General features: G+C 50.5%; 1 protein-coding gene across 1 annotated transcript in view; it reads right to left on the bottom strand.

Moving 5' to 3' along the window:
- The window catches only part of LOC128687479 (adhesion G-protein coupled receptor G2-like), a 102322-nt gene that overhangs the window by 76303 nt on the left and 10943 nt on the right, over positions 1-15076 (bottom strand). Inside the window, exon 2 of the mRNA XM_070084069.1 lies at positions 11391-11536. Coding sequence (XP_069940170.1) covers positions 11391-11483 — 93 coding nt within the window. The 5' untranslated portion in view covers positions 11484-11536. The remainder of the gene's footprint in view (positions 1-11390; positions 11537-15076) is intronic.

Genomic DNA, 15076 nt, shown 5'->3' with positions numbered 1-15076 from the left:
CACTGAATACTACCAAAACACCACTGAATACTACCAAAACACCACTGAATACTACCAAAACACCACTGAATACTACCAAAACACCACTGAATACTACCAAAACACCACTGAATACTACCAAAACACCACTGAATACTACCAAAACACCACTGAATACTACCAAAACACCACTGAATACTACCAAAACACCACTGAATACTACCAAAACACCACTGAATACTACCAAAACACCACTGAATACTACCAAAACACCACTGAATACTACCAAAACAACACTGAATACTACCAAAACACCACTGAATACTACCAAAACACCACTGAATACTACCAAAACACCACTGAATACTACCAAAACAACACTGAATACTACCAAAACACCACTGAATACTACCAAAACACCACTAAGATCACCAGAAACTAAGATCAACACTACCAGCTAACACTCATTTTAACAAAATCCCCACAAATTTTTCTTAAATGTTAAATATAATGCACATTCCTTCCTACACTCACTAAATTTCTAATAAAACATTCCATACCATCTCCTCAAAACCACATACATTAATATTATGCTCACAACTCATAACCCACTCACAACCTTCACTCACATTTACATTATGACTCAGTAATATTCACAACATGTCACAAATTTTCAGAAAACATTAATTTTTATAAATATATCACGAACACATCCAACTAAGATATGATATCAATCACATTTTAGCCACATTTCCTCGATTTCGGTAATATGAACAAAATGTTTGGCATAACATTAGAACATTTCCAAAATTATTTTAAAACACTTCAAAATTACGTTGGAACACATTCAAAATATATTAGAACACTTTCAAAATACATTAGAGTACTCCAGAATTACTTTGAACAACTCCATTTAACATTTTTGGATATTTCCAAATTAGTTTTGGAGACTTTATCTTAAAATCGAAAATTTTTTTTTTCTTGTTGGTAAACACAGTCAATGGCAGAAATATTTATACCATTTCCGTAATATGAACTAAAAATATTAAATGTCCCGAATAAGTCTTAAAATTTTATGTTTTCCATATTTAATCAAATTTTTCCCTTTTTTTTTTTACTAAATCTTAAATAAAATAAAAACATTAACTTAAAATGATGTAAAAACCTCTTGTAATGCAGCCGGGTGACAAACCTCTTGTAATGCAGCCGGGTGACAAACCTCTTGTAATGCAGCCGGGTGACAAACCTCTTGTAATGCAGCCGGGTGACAAACCTCTTGTAATGCAGCCGGGTGACAAACCTCTTGTAATGCAGCCGGGTGACAAACCTCTTGTAATGCAGCCGGGTGACAAACCTCTTGTAATGCAGCCGGGTGACAAACCTCTTGTAATGCAGCCGGGTGACAAACCTCTGTGTGCTCTCAGTAAGGCACGTAACAACGTGACGTCACACTATTACTTTATTTAAGTTAATAAGGCGAAGATACCTGAGCAAACCTGTTGTACCTGGCATAGTGTCAGCCTGAGGTGGGACACTCCGGTAGTGTCAGCCTGAGGTGGGACACTCCGGTAGTGTCAGCCTGAGTTGGGAGACCCCAGTAGTGTCAGCCTGAGCTGGGACACTCCAGTAGTGTCAGCCTGAGTTGGGAGTCTCCGGTAGTGTCAGCCTGAGTTGGGAGACTCCGGTAGTGTCAGCCTGAGTTGGGAGACCCCAGTAGTGTCAGCCTGAGCTGGGAGACTCCGGTAGTGTCAGCCTGAGCTGGGAGACTCCGGTAGTGTCAGCCTGAGCTGGGACACCCCAGTAGTGTCAGCCTGAGCTGGGACACTCCGGTAGTGTCAGCCTGAGCCTGACTTGGGAGACTCCGGTAGTGTCAGCCTGAGTTGGGAGACCCCAGTAGTGTCAGCCTGAACTGGGACACTCCGGTAGTGTCAGCCTGAGCTGGGACACTCCGGTAGTGTCAGCCTGACTTGGCAGACTCCGGTAGTGTCAGCCTGAGTTGGGAGACCCCAGTAGTGTCAGCCTGAGCTGGGACACTCCAGTAGTATCAGCCTGAGCTGGGAGACTCCGGTAGTGTCAGCCTGAGCTGGGAGACTTCAGTACTGTCAGCCTGAGCTGGGACACTCCAGTAGTGTCAGCCTGAGCTGGGAGACTCCAGTAGTGTCAGCATGAGCTGGAAGACTCCAGTAGTGTCAGCCTGAACTGTGAGACTCCAGTAGTGTCAGCCTGAGCTGTGAGACTCCAGTAGTGTCAGCCTGAGCTGGGAGACTCCAGTAGTGTCAGCCTGAGCTGGGAGACCCCAATAGTGTCAGCCTGAGCTGGGAGACTCCGGTAGTGTCAGCCTGAGCTGGGAGACTCCGGTAGTGTCAGCCTGAGCTGGGACACCCCAGTAGTGTCAGCCTGAGCTGGGACACTCCTGTAGTGTCAGCCTGAGCTGGGACACTCCTGTAGTGTCAGCCTGAGCTGGGACACTCCGGTAGTGTCAGCCTGACTTGGGAGACTCCGGTAGTGTCAGCCTGAGTTGGGAGACCCCAGTAGTGTCAGCCTGAACTGGGACACTCCGGTAGTGTCAGCCTGAGCTGGGACACTCCGGTAGTGTCAGCCTGACTTGGGAGACTCCGGCAGTGTCAGCCTGAGTTGGGAGACCCCAGTAGTGTCAGCCTGAGCTGGGGCACTCCAGTAGTATCAGCCTGAGCTGGGAGACTCCGGTAGTGTCAGCCTGAGCTGGGAGACTTCAGTACTGTCAGCTTGAGCTGGGACACTCCAGTAGTGTCAGCCTGAGCTGGGAGACTCCAGTAGTGTCAGCATGAGCTGGAAGACTCCAGTAGTGTCAGCTTGAACTGTGAGACTCCAGTAGTGTCAGCCTGAGCTGTGAGACTCCAATAGTATCAGCCTGAGCTGGGAGACTCCAGTAGTGTCAGCCTGAGCTGGGAGACTCCAGTAGTGTCAGCCTGAGCTGAGAAACTCCAGTAGTGTCAGCCTGAGCTGGGAAACTCCAGTGTGTCAGCCTGAGCTGGGAGACTCCAGTAGTGTCAGCCTGAGCTGGGAAACTCCAGTAGTGTCAGCCTAAGCTGGGAGACTTCAGTAGTGTCAGCCTGAGCTGGGAGACTCCAGTAGTATCAGCCTGAGCTGGGAGACTCCAGAAGTGTCAACCTGAGCTGGGAGACTCCAGTAGTGTCAGCCTGAGCTGGGAGACTCCAGTAGTGTCAGCCTGAGCTGGGAGACTCAGTAGTGTCAGCCTGAGCTGGGAGACTCCAGTAGTGTCAGCCTGAGCTGGGAGACTCCAGTAGTATCAGTCTGAGTTGGGAGACTCCAGTAGTATCAGCCTGAGCTGGGAGACTCCAGTAGTGTCAGCCTGAGCTGGGAGACTCCAGAAGTGTCAGCCTGAGCTGGGAGACTCCAGTAGTGTCAGCCTGAGCTGGGAGACTCCAGTAGTCTCAGCGTGAGCTGGGAGACTCCAGCAGTGTCAGCCTGAGCTGGGAGACTCCAGTAGTGTCAGCCTGAGCTGGGAGACTCCAGTAGTGTCAGCCTGAGCTGGGAGGCACCAGTAGTGTCAGCCTGAGCTGGGAGACTCCAGTAGTGTCATCCTGAGCTGGGAGACACCAGTAGTGTCAGCCTGAGCTGGGAGGCACCAGTAGTGTCAGCCTGAGCTGGGAGACACCAGTAGTGTCAGCCTGAGCTGGGAGACACCAGTAGTGTCAGCCTGAGCTGGGAGGCACCAGTAGTGTCAGCCTGAGCTGGGAGATTCCAGAAGTGTCAGCCTGAGCTGGGAGACTCCAGTAGTGTCAGTCTGAGCTGGGAGACACCAGTAGTGTCAGCCTGAGCTGGGAGACTCCAGAAGTGTCAGCCTGAGCTGGGAGACTCCAGTAGTGTCAGCCTGAGCTGGGAGACACCAGTAGTGTCAGCCTGAGCTGGGAGGCACCAGTAGTGTCAGCCTGAGCTGGGAGACTCCAGAAGTGTCAGCCTGAGCTGGGAGACTCCAGAAGTGTCAGCCTGAGTTGGGAGACACCAGCAGTGTCAGCCTGAGCTGGGAGGCACCAGTAGTGTCAGCCTGAGCTGGGAGACACCAGTAGTGTCAGCCTGAGCTGGGAGACTCCAGAAGTGTCAGCCTGAGCTGGGAGACTCCAGTAGTGTCAGCCTGAGCTGGGAGACACCAGTAGTGTCAGCCTGAGCTGGGAGGCACCAGTAGAGTCAGCCTGAGCTGGGAGGCACCAGTAGTGTCAGCCTGAGCTGGGAGACACCAGTAGTGTCAGCCTGAGCTGGGAGGCACCAGTAGTGTCAGCCTGAGCTGGGAGACACCAGTAGTGTCAGCCTTAGCTGGGAGGCACCAGTAGTGTCAGCCTGAGCTGGGAGGCACCAGTAGTGTCAGCCTGAGCTGGGAGATTCCAGAAGTGTCAGCCTGAGCTGGGAGACTCCAGTAGTGTCAGCCTGAGCTGGGAGACACCAGTAGTGTCAGCCTGAGCTGGGAGACTCCAGAAGTGTCAGCCTGAGCTGGGAGACTCCAGTAGTGTCAGCCTGAGCTGGGAGACTCCAGAAGTGTCAGCCTGAGCTGGGAGACTCCAGTAGTGTCAGTCTGAGCTGGGAGACTCCAGTAGTGTCAGCCTGAGCTGGGAGACACCAGTAGTGTCAGCCTGAGCTGGGAGGCACCAGTAGTGTCAGCCTGAGCTGGGAGACTCCAGAAGTGTCAGCCTGAGCTGGGAGACTCCAGAAGTGTCAGCCTGAGTTGGGAGACACCAGTAGTGTCAGCCTGAGCTGGGAGACTCCAGAAGTGTCAGCCTGAGCTGGGAGACTCCAGAAGTGTCAGCCTGAGTTGGGAGACACCAGTAGTGTCAGCCTGAGCTGGGAGGCACCAGTAGTGTCAGCCTGAGCTGGGAGGCACCAGTAGTGTCAGCCTGAGCTGGGAGGCACCAGTAGTGTCAGCCTGAGCTGGGAGACACCAGTAGTGTCAGCCTGAGCTGGGAGGCACCAGTAGTGTCAGCCTGAGCTGGGAGACACCAGTAGTGTCAGCCTGAGCTGGGAGACTCCAGTAGTGTCAGCCTGAGCTGGGAGGCACCAGTAGTGTCAGCCTGAGCTGGGAGGCACCAGTAGTGTCAGCCTGAGCTGGGAGGCACCAGTAGTGTCAGCCTGAGCTGGGAGACTCCAGTAGTGTCAGCCTGAGCTGGGAGGCACCAGTAGTGTCAGCCTGAGCTGGGAGACTCCAGTAGTGTCAGCCTGAGCTGGGAGGCACCAGTAGTGTCAGCCTGAGCTGGGAGACACCAGTAGTGTCAGCCTGAGCTGACGGTATTGTGCCTTTTTGTTATTTATTGTGTATTTATGTTCGTTTTTTACTCTAATCCTAATTTTTAGAGGGGTGGACTGGTAAGCCAGTGGAAGGTTTCGGTCAGGTGACCGAAAGCTCCAGTTGTGGGTCAACATATGACTAAGTCCCGCATCATGAAACACTTGTTCTGTTTCCTGAGAATCCTTACCTAACCTGACTGTTTCCAGTGATTTAAATTATTATTATTATTATTATTATTATTATTATTATTATTATTATTATTATTATTATTATTATTATTATTATTATTATTATTATTATTATTGTAAAAGTGAGTTGTTCTTTTAATGATTCGTGTTGGTAATAGACATTGTTTACCAACTTAATACTGATTACCATACAGATGTCGGCCAGGATGATAGTGGCTGTGGTGATGCTGGTACTGCAGGCTGTGGTGATGCTGGTACTGCAGGCTGTGGTGATGCTGGTACTGCAGGCTGTGGTGATGCTGGTACTGCAGGCTGTGGTGATGCTGGTACTGCAGGCTGTGGTGATGCTGGTACTGCAGGCTGTGGTGATGCTGGTACTGCAGGCTGTGCTCTGTCTGGGACTCAACAGATGTGCTACAGCTATGCCCTGACACCTGCACCTGCCCCACACAGCTGGTGCCCGCCAGCAGGAGCGCCATAGACTACCTGCCAGGTGAGTGGTTGACTTCATGTATCAAACATGTGTGGCGCCAGTGATATACCTCTAACTTGTACCGAGAGTTTTCCTGTTCTAGATGCCCGGCCAAGAGTCAGGCTTTATTGTTGTTCTCTTCCACGAAATACACTGCAGATTATAGCGGCTTTTTGTACCTAACAATGTTTTATTATTTCTAAACTGCACTATTTTTTGTAACGCATAAAAATAAATATTTGAATTTGACCGCCTGATCAACCAGACTCTTGATGTTGTCTGCCCCCTAGCCAACATGTCACAGACTTTTTCTCTCAGACAACATTTCGCCCATACACAAGCTTAATAAAGGCTTAATAAAATACTTTTTAGTGCGATTTGCATATTAAATTATTATTGCAAGTATGAGGGAGTGCTAAATCCGCAAGGGTCATCCAGCGTCTAGAGAATGGGAGGTATTTTTAGTCTTGTGGGAGAATGGGAGGTACTTTTAAAGTCTTGTGGGAGAACGGGAGGTACTTTTAAAGTCTTGTGGGAGAACGGGAGGTATTTTTAGTCTTGTGGGAGAATGGGAGGTACTTTTAAAGTCTTGTGGGAGAACGGGAGGTACTTTTAAAGTCTTGTGGGAGAACGGGAAGTATTTTTAGTCTTGTGGGAGAATGGGAGGTACTTTTAAAGTTTTGTGGGAGAATGGGAGGTATTTTTGAAGTCTGATGGGAGAAAGGAGAGGATACTTTCACAATCAGGGCATAAATTCACTCGTCTCCCCCGCCCCCTCACTCTAGCCAGCTCACTTATCATGAGAGATGGTAATTCCCAGATGATAGTAACTCCAGTTCTGCTGGAAGGAAACCATTGAGGCTGTCGTAGCTGATGAACCTATACTGGATAGTTTCACTGTCCTACTGGAATCTCCCGGCTCAGGCTGACACTACTGGAGTCTCCCAGCTCAGGCTGACACTACTGGAGTCTCCCAGCTCAGGCTGACTCTACTGGTGTCTCCCAGCTCAGGCTGACACTACTGGTGTCTCCCAGCTCAGGCTGACACTACTGGAGTCTCCCAGCTCAGGCTAACACTACTGGTGTCTCCCAGCTCAGGCTGACACTACTGGTGTCTCCCAGCTCAGGCTGACACTACTGGAGTCTCCCAGCTCAGGCTGACACTACTGGTGTCTCCCAGCTCAGGCTGACACTACTGGAGTCTCCCAGCTCAGGCTAACACTACTGGTGTCTCCCAGCTCAGGCTGACACTACTGGTGTCTCCCAGCTCAGGCTGACACTACTGGTGTCTCCCAGCTCAGGCTGACACTACTGGTGTCTCCCAGCTCAGGCTGACACTACTGGAGTCTCCCAGCTCAGGCTGACACTACTGGTGTCTCCCAGCTCAGGCTGACACTACTGAAGTCTCAAAGCTCAGGCTAACACTACTGGTGTCTCCCAGCTCAGGCTGACACTACTGGTGTCTCCCAGCTCAGGCTGACACTACTGGTGTCTCCCAGCTCAGGCTAACACTACTGGTGTCTCCCAGCTCAGGCTGCCACTACTGGAGTCTCCCAGCTCAGGCTAACACTACTCGTGTCTCCCAGCTCAGGCTGACACTACTGGTGTCTCCCAGCTCAGGCTAACACTACTGGTGTCTCCCAGCTCAGGCTGACACTACTGGAGTCTCCCAGCTCAGGCTAACACTACTGGTGTCTCCCAGCTCAGGCTGACACTACTGGAGTCTCCCAGGCCAGGCTGACACTAATGGAGACTCCCAGCTCAGGCTGACACTGCTGGAGTCTCCCAGCTCAGGCTGACACTACTCGAGACTCCTAGCTCAGGCTGACACTACTGGAGTCTCCCAGCTCAGGCTGACACTACTGGAGTCTCCCAGCTCAGGCTGACACTACTGGAGTCTCCCAGCTCAGGCTGACACTACTGGAGACTCCCAGCTCAGGCTGACACTACTGGAGTCTCCCAGCTCAGGCTGACACTACCGGAGTCTCCCAGCTCAGGCTGACACTACTGGAGACTCCCAGCTCAGGCTGACACTACTGGAGTCTCACAGCTCAGGCTGACACTACCGGAGTCTCCCAGCTCAGGCTGACACTACTGGAGACTCCCAGCTCAGGCTGACACTACTGGAGACTCCCAGCTCAGGCTGACACTACCGGAGACTCCCAGCTCAGGCTGACACTACTGGAGTCTCCGCCGGGCTAAAAAGATATATAATCAAACACAAGGACGTATGTAATGGAGTCCGGGCTGTGGGACTGATTACCTTAAATTCCTTCTGAGGTTCATCATTCTTATTTGTATAGGACTGATGAAGCCACTGTGTGGCGAAACGTTCCCTTATTAAAGATACCCAAGAGTTGCACTGGTGTCTAATTTCCCAATCTTGTCATAGACTTATCCATGTTACTGCCTGCTTATCCATGTTACTGCCTGCTTATCCATGTTACTGCTTGCTCATCCATGTTACTGCCTGCTTATCCATGTTACTGCCTGCTCATCCATGTTACTGCCTGCTTATCCATGTTACTGCCTGCTTATCCATGTTACTGCTTGCTCATCCATGTTACTGCCTGCTTACTGCCTGCTCATCCTGCTTTATCCATGTTACTGCCTGCTCATCCATGTTACTGCCTGCTCATCCATGTTACTGCCTGCTTATCCATGTTACTGCCTGCTCATCCATGTTACTGCCTGCTTATCCATGTTACTGCGTGCTCATCCATGTTACTGCCTGCTTATCCATGTTACTGCCTGCTCATCCATGTTACTGCCTGCTTATCCATGTTACTGCCTGCTCATTCATGTTACTGACTGCTTATCCATGTTACTGCCTGCTTATCCATGTTACTGCCTGCTTATCCATGTTACTGCCTGCTTATCCATGTTACTGCCTGCTCATCCATGTTACTGCCTGCTTATCCATGTTACTGCCTGCTCATCCATGTTACTGCCTGCTTATCCATGTTACTGCCTGCTTATCCATGTTACTGCCTGCTCATCCATGTTACTGCCTGCTCATCCATGTTACTGCCTGCTCATCCATGTTACTGCCTGCTCACTCATGTTACTGCCTGCTTATCCATGTTACTGCCTGCTCATCCATGTTACTGCCTGCTCATCCATGTTACTGCCTGCTCACCCATGTTACTGCCTGCTCACTCATGTTACTGCTTCCTCATCCATGTTACTGCCTGCTCACCCATGTTACTGCCTGCTCATCCATGTTACTGCCTGCTCACCCATGTTACTGCCTGCTCATCCATGTTACTGCCTGCTCATACATCCATGTTACTGCCTTCTCATCCATGTTACTGCCTGCTTATCCATGTTACTGCCTGCTCATCCATGTTACTGCCTGCTCATCCATGTTACTGCCTGCTCACTCATGTTACTGCTTCCTCATCCATGTTACTGCCTGCTCACCCATGTTACTGCCTGCTCATCCATGTTACTGCCTGCTCATCCATGTTACTGCCTGCTCATCCATGTTACTGCCTGCTCACCCATGTTACTGCCTGCTTATCCATGTTACTGCCTGCTCATCCATGTTACTGCCTGCTCATCCATGTTACTGCTTGCTCACTCATGTTACTGCTTCCTCATCCATGTTACTGCCTGCTCATACATCCATGTTACTGCCTTCTCATCCATGTTACTGCCTGCTCATACATCCATGTTACTGCTTCCTCATCCATGTTACTGCCTGCTCACCCATGTTACTGCCTGCTCATCCATGTTACTGCCTGCTCACCCATGTTACTGCCTGCTCATCCATGTTACTGCCTGCTCACCCATGTTACTGCCTGCTCATCCATGTTACTGTCTGCTCATCCATGTTACTGCCTGCTCATCCATGTTACTGCCTGCTCATCCATGTTACTGCTTGCTCATCCATGTTACTGCCTGCTCATCCATGTTACTGCCTGCTCATCCATGTTACTGCCTGCTCATCCATGTTACTGCCTGCTCATCCATGTTACTGCCTGCTCATCCATGTTACTGCCTGCTCATCCATGTTACTGCCTGCTCATCCATGTTACTGCTTGCTCATCCATGTTACTGCCTGCTCATCCATGTTACTGCCTGCTCATCCATGTTACTGCCTGCTCATCCATGTTACTGCCTGCTCACCCATGTTACTGCCTGCTCATCCATGTTACTGCCTGCTCATCCATGTTACTGCCTGCTCATCCATGTTACTGCCTGCTCATCCATGTTACTGCCTGCTCATCCATGTTACTGCCTGCTCATCCATGTTACTGCCTTCTCATCCATGTTACTGCCTGCTCATCCATGTTACTGCCGGCTCATCCATGTTACTGCTTGCTCATCCATGTTACTGCCTGCTCACCCATGTTACTGCCTGCTCATCCATGTTACTGCCTGCTCACCCATGTTACTGTCTGCTCATCCATGTTACTGCCTGCTCATCCATGTTACTGCCTGCTCACCCATGTTACTGCCTGCTCATCCATGTTACTGCCTGCTCATCCATGTTACTGCCTGCTCATCCATGTTACTGCCTGCTCACCCATGTTACTGCCTGCTCATCCATGTTACTGCCTGCTCATCCATGTTACTGCCTGCTCATCCATCCATTTTACTGCCTGCTCATCCATCCATTTTACTGCCTGCTCATCCATGCTACTGCCTGCTCATCCATGTTATTGCCTGCTCATCCATGCTACTGCCTGCTCATCCATGTTATTTCCTGCTCATCCATGTTACTGCCTGCTCATCCATGTTACTGCCTGCTCATCCATCCATTTTACTGCCTGCTCATCCATGTTACTGCTTGCTCATCCATGTTACTGCCTGCTCACCCATGTTACTGCCTGCTCATCCATGTTACTGCCTGCTCACCCATGTTACTGCCTGCTCATCCATGTTACTGCCTGCTCATCCATGTTACTGCCTGCTCACCCATGTTACTGCCTGCTCATCCATGTTACTGCCTGCTCATCCATGTTACTGCCTGCTCACCCATGTTACTGCCTGCTCATCCATGTTACTGCCTGCTCATCCATGTTACTGCCTGCTCACCCATGTTACTGCCTGCTCATCCATGTTACTGCCTGCTCATCCATGTTACTGCCTGCTCATCCATGTTACTGCCTGCTCATCCATCCATTTTACTGCCTGCTCATCCATGCTACTGCCTGCTCATCCATGTTACTGCCTGCTCATCCATGTTACTGCCTGCTCACCCATGTTACTGCCTGCTCATCCATGTTACTGCCTGCTCATCCATGTTACTGCCTGCTCATCCATGTTACTGCCTGCTCATCCGTCCATTTTACTGCCTGCTCATCCATGCTACTGCCTGCTCCTCCATGTTATTGCCTGCTCATCCATTTTACTGCCTGCTCATCCATGTTACTGCCTGCTCATCCATGTTACTGCCTGCTCATCCATTTTACTGCCTGCTCATCCATGCAAAAGCCTGCTCATCCATGCTGCAACGGTCACTCACCTGATGTCTGGAGATAGACATGTTAACGCCGGTGCCAAATCCAAATGGTCCTTTGATCTGTGGCACTGGGGGAGTTGATGGCACCCAGGTCATGTTGTTGTCGATGGTTCCCCAGTAGTACGTGGCAGTCTGAGCGTAGGCCACAGCTGTGTGCGATAGTATGTTCAGTACACGTGAGTGGTGGTACTGTGTCCACTGCATGTTGTGAGTGGTGGTACTGTGTCCACTGCATGTTGTGAGTGGTGGTACTGTGTCCACTGTATGTTGTGTGTGGTGGTACTGTGTCCACTACATGTTGTGAGTGGTGGTACTGTGTCCACTGCATGTTGAGTGGTGATACTGTGTCCACTGTATGTTGTGAGTGGTGGTACTGTGTCCACTGTATGTTGTGAGTGGTGGTACTGTGTCCACTGCATGTTGTGAGTGGTGGTACTGTGTCCACTGTATGTTGTGTGTGGTGGTACTGTGTCCACTGCATGTTGTGAGTGGTGGTACTGTGTCCACTGCATGTTGTGAGTGGTGGTACTGTGTCCACTGCATGTTGTGAGTGGTGGTACTGTGTCCACTGCATGTTGTGAGTGGTGGTACTGTGTCCACTGCATGTTGTGAGTGGTGGTACTGTGTCCACTGCATGTTGTGAGTGGTGGTACTGTGTCCACTGCATGTTGTGAGTGGTGGTACTGTGTCCACTGCATGTTGTGAGTGGTGGTACTGTGTCCACTGCATGTTGTGAGTGGTGGTACTGTGTCCACTGCATGTTGTGAGTGGTGGTACTGTGTCCACTGCATGTTGTGAGTGGTGGTACTGTGTCCACTGCATGTTGAGTGGTACTGTGTCCACTGCATGTTGTGTGGTGGTACTGTGTCCACTGCATGTTGTGAGTGGTGGTACTGTGTCTACTGCATGTTGTGAGTGGTGGTACTGTGTCCACTGCATGTTGAGTGGTGGTACTGTGTCCACTGCATGTTGTGTGGTGGTACTGTGTCCACTGCATGTTGTGAGTGGTGGTACTGTGTCCACTGCATGTTGTGAGTGGTGGTACTGTGTCCACTGCATGTTGAGTGGTGGTACTGTGTCCACTGCATGTTGTGTGGTGGTACTGTGTCCACTGCATGATGTGTGGTGGTACTGTGTCCACTGCATGTTGTGAGTAGTGGTACTGTGCCCACTATATGTTGTGAGTGGTGGTACTATGTCCACTGCATGTTGAGTGGTGGTACTGTGTCCACTGCATGTTGAGTTGTGGTACTGTTTCCACTGCATGTTGAGTGGTGGTACTGTGTCCACTGCATGTTGTGAGTGGTGGTACTGTGTCCACTGCATGTTGTGTGGTGGTACTGTGTCCACTGCATATTGTGTATGGTGGTACTGTGTCCACTGCATGTTGAGTGGTGGTAGTGTCCACTGCATGTTGAGTGGTGGTAGTGTCCACTGCATGTTGTGTGTGGTGGTACTATGTCCACTGCATGTTGTGTTTGGTGGTAGTGTCCACTGCATGTTGAGTGGATGTAGTGTCCACTGCATGTTGAGTGGTGGTACTGTGTCCACTGCATGTTGAGTGGTGGTAGTGTCCACTGCATGTTGAGTGGTGGTAGTGTCCACTGCATGTTGAGTGGTGGTAGTGTCCACTGCATGTTGAGTGGTGGTAGTGTCCACTGCATGTTGAGTGGTGGTACTGTGTCCACTGCATGTTGTGTGTGGTGGTACTGTGTCCACTGCATGTTGTGTTTGGTGGTAGTGTCCACTGCATGTTGAGTGGTGGCACTGTGTCCACTGCATGTTGTGAGTGGTGGTACTGTGTCCACTGCATGTTGTGTGTGGTGGTACTGTGTCCAATGCATGTTGTGTATGGTGGTACTGTGTCCACTGCATGTTGTGTGGTGGTACTGTGTCCACTGCACGTTGTGTGTGGTGGTACTGTGTCCACTGCATGTTGTGTGTGGTGGTACTGTGTCCACTACATGTTGTGAGTGGTGGCACTGTGTCCACTGCATGTTGTGAGTGGTGGTACTGTGTCCACTGCATGTTGAGTGGTGGTACTGTGTCCGCTGCATGTTGTGTGGTGGTACTGTGTCCACTGCATGTTGTGAGTGGTGGTGCTGTGTCCACTGCATGTTGTGAGTGGTGGTACTGTGTCCACTGCATGTTGAGTGGTGGTACTGTGTCCACTGTATGTTGTGTGGTGGTACTGTGTCCACTGCATGTTGAGTGGTGGTACTGTGTCCACTGTATGTTGTGTGGTGGTACTGTGTCCACTGCATGTTGAGTGGTGGTACTGTGTCCACTGCATGTTGAGCGTGGTGGTACTGTGTCCACTGTATGTTGTGTGGTGGTACTGTGTCCACTGCAAGTTGTGTGTGGTGGTACTGTGTCCACTGCATGTTGAGTGTGGCGGTACTGTGTCCACTGCATGTTGTGTGGTGGTTCTGTGTCCACTGCATGTTGTGTTGTGGTACTGTGTCCACTGCATGTTGTGTGTGGTGGTGCTGTGTCCACTGCATGTTGTGTGTGGTGGTACTGTATCCACTGCATGTTGAGTGGTGGCGCTGTGTCCACTGCATGTTGTGTGTGATGGTACAGTGTCCACTGCATGTTGTTAGTGGTGGTACTGTGTCCACTGCATATTGTGTGGTGGTACTGTGTCCAATGCATGTTGTGAGTGGTGGTACTGTGTCCACTGCATGTTGTGTGGTGGTACTGTGTCCACTGCATGTTGTGTGGTGGTACTGTGTCCACTGCATGTTGTGTGGTGGTACTGTGTCCACTGCATGTTGAGTGTGGTTATACTGTGTGCACTGCATGTTGTGTGTGGTGGTACTGTGTCCACTGCATGTTGTGTGGTGGTGCTGTGTCCACGGCATGTTGTGTGGTGGTACTGTGTCCACTGCATGTTGTGAGTGGTGGTTCTGTGTCCACTGCGTGTTGTGTGAGGTGGTACTGTGTCCACTGCATGTTATGAGTGGTGGTACTGTGTCCACTGCATGTTGTGTATGGTGGTACTGTGTCCACTGCATGTTGTGTGGTGGTACTGTGTCCTCTGCATGTTGTGAGTGGTGGTACTGTGTGCACTGCATGTTGTCTGGTGGTACTGTGTCCACTGCATGTTGTCTGGTGGTACTGTGTCCACTGCATGTTGCGTGTGGTGGTACTGTGTCCACTGCATGTTGTGTGTGGTGGTACTGTGTCCACTGCATGTTGTGAGTGGAGGTACTGTGTCCACTGCATGTTGTGAGTGGTGGTGCTGTGTCCACTGCATGTTGAGTGGTGGTACTGTGTCCACTGCATGTTGAGTGTGGTGGTACTGTGTCCACTGTATGTTGTGTGGTGGTACTGTGTCCACTGCATGTTGTGTGGTGGTACTGTGTCCACTGCATGTTATGTGGTGGTACTGTGTCCACTGCATGTTGTGTGTGGTGGTACTGTGTCCACTGCGTGTTGTGTGTGATGGTACTGTGTCCACTGCATGTTGTGAGTAGTGGTACTGTGTCCACTGCATGTTATGTGGTGGTACTGTGTCCACTGCATGTTGTGAGTGGTGGTACTGTGTCCACTGCGTGTTGTGTGTGATGGTACTGTGTCCACTGCATGTTGTGTGGTGGTACTGTGTCCACTGCATGTTGTGTGTGGTGGTACTGTGTCCACTGCATGTTGTGTGGCGGTACTGTGTCCACTGCATGTTGTGTGTG

Source organism: Cherax quadricarinatus, chromosome 11 (assembly GCF_038502225.1).
Source record: "Cherax quadricarinatus isolate ZL_2023a chromosome 11, ASM3850222v1, whole genome shotgun sequence".
In the NCBI taxonomy this organism is placed as follows: domain Eukaryota; kingdom Metazoa; phylum Arthropoda; class Malacostraca; order Decapoda; family Parastacidae; genus Cherax; species Cherax quadricarinatus.
Note: the sequence above shows the minus strand (reverse complement) of the source record. Positions and strands in the feature narration are given on the sequence as shown.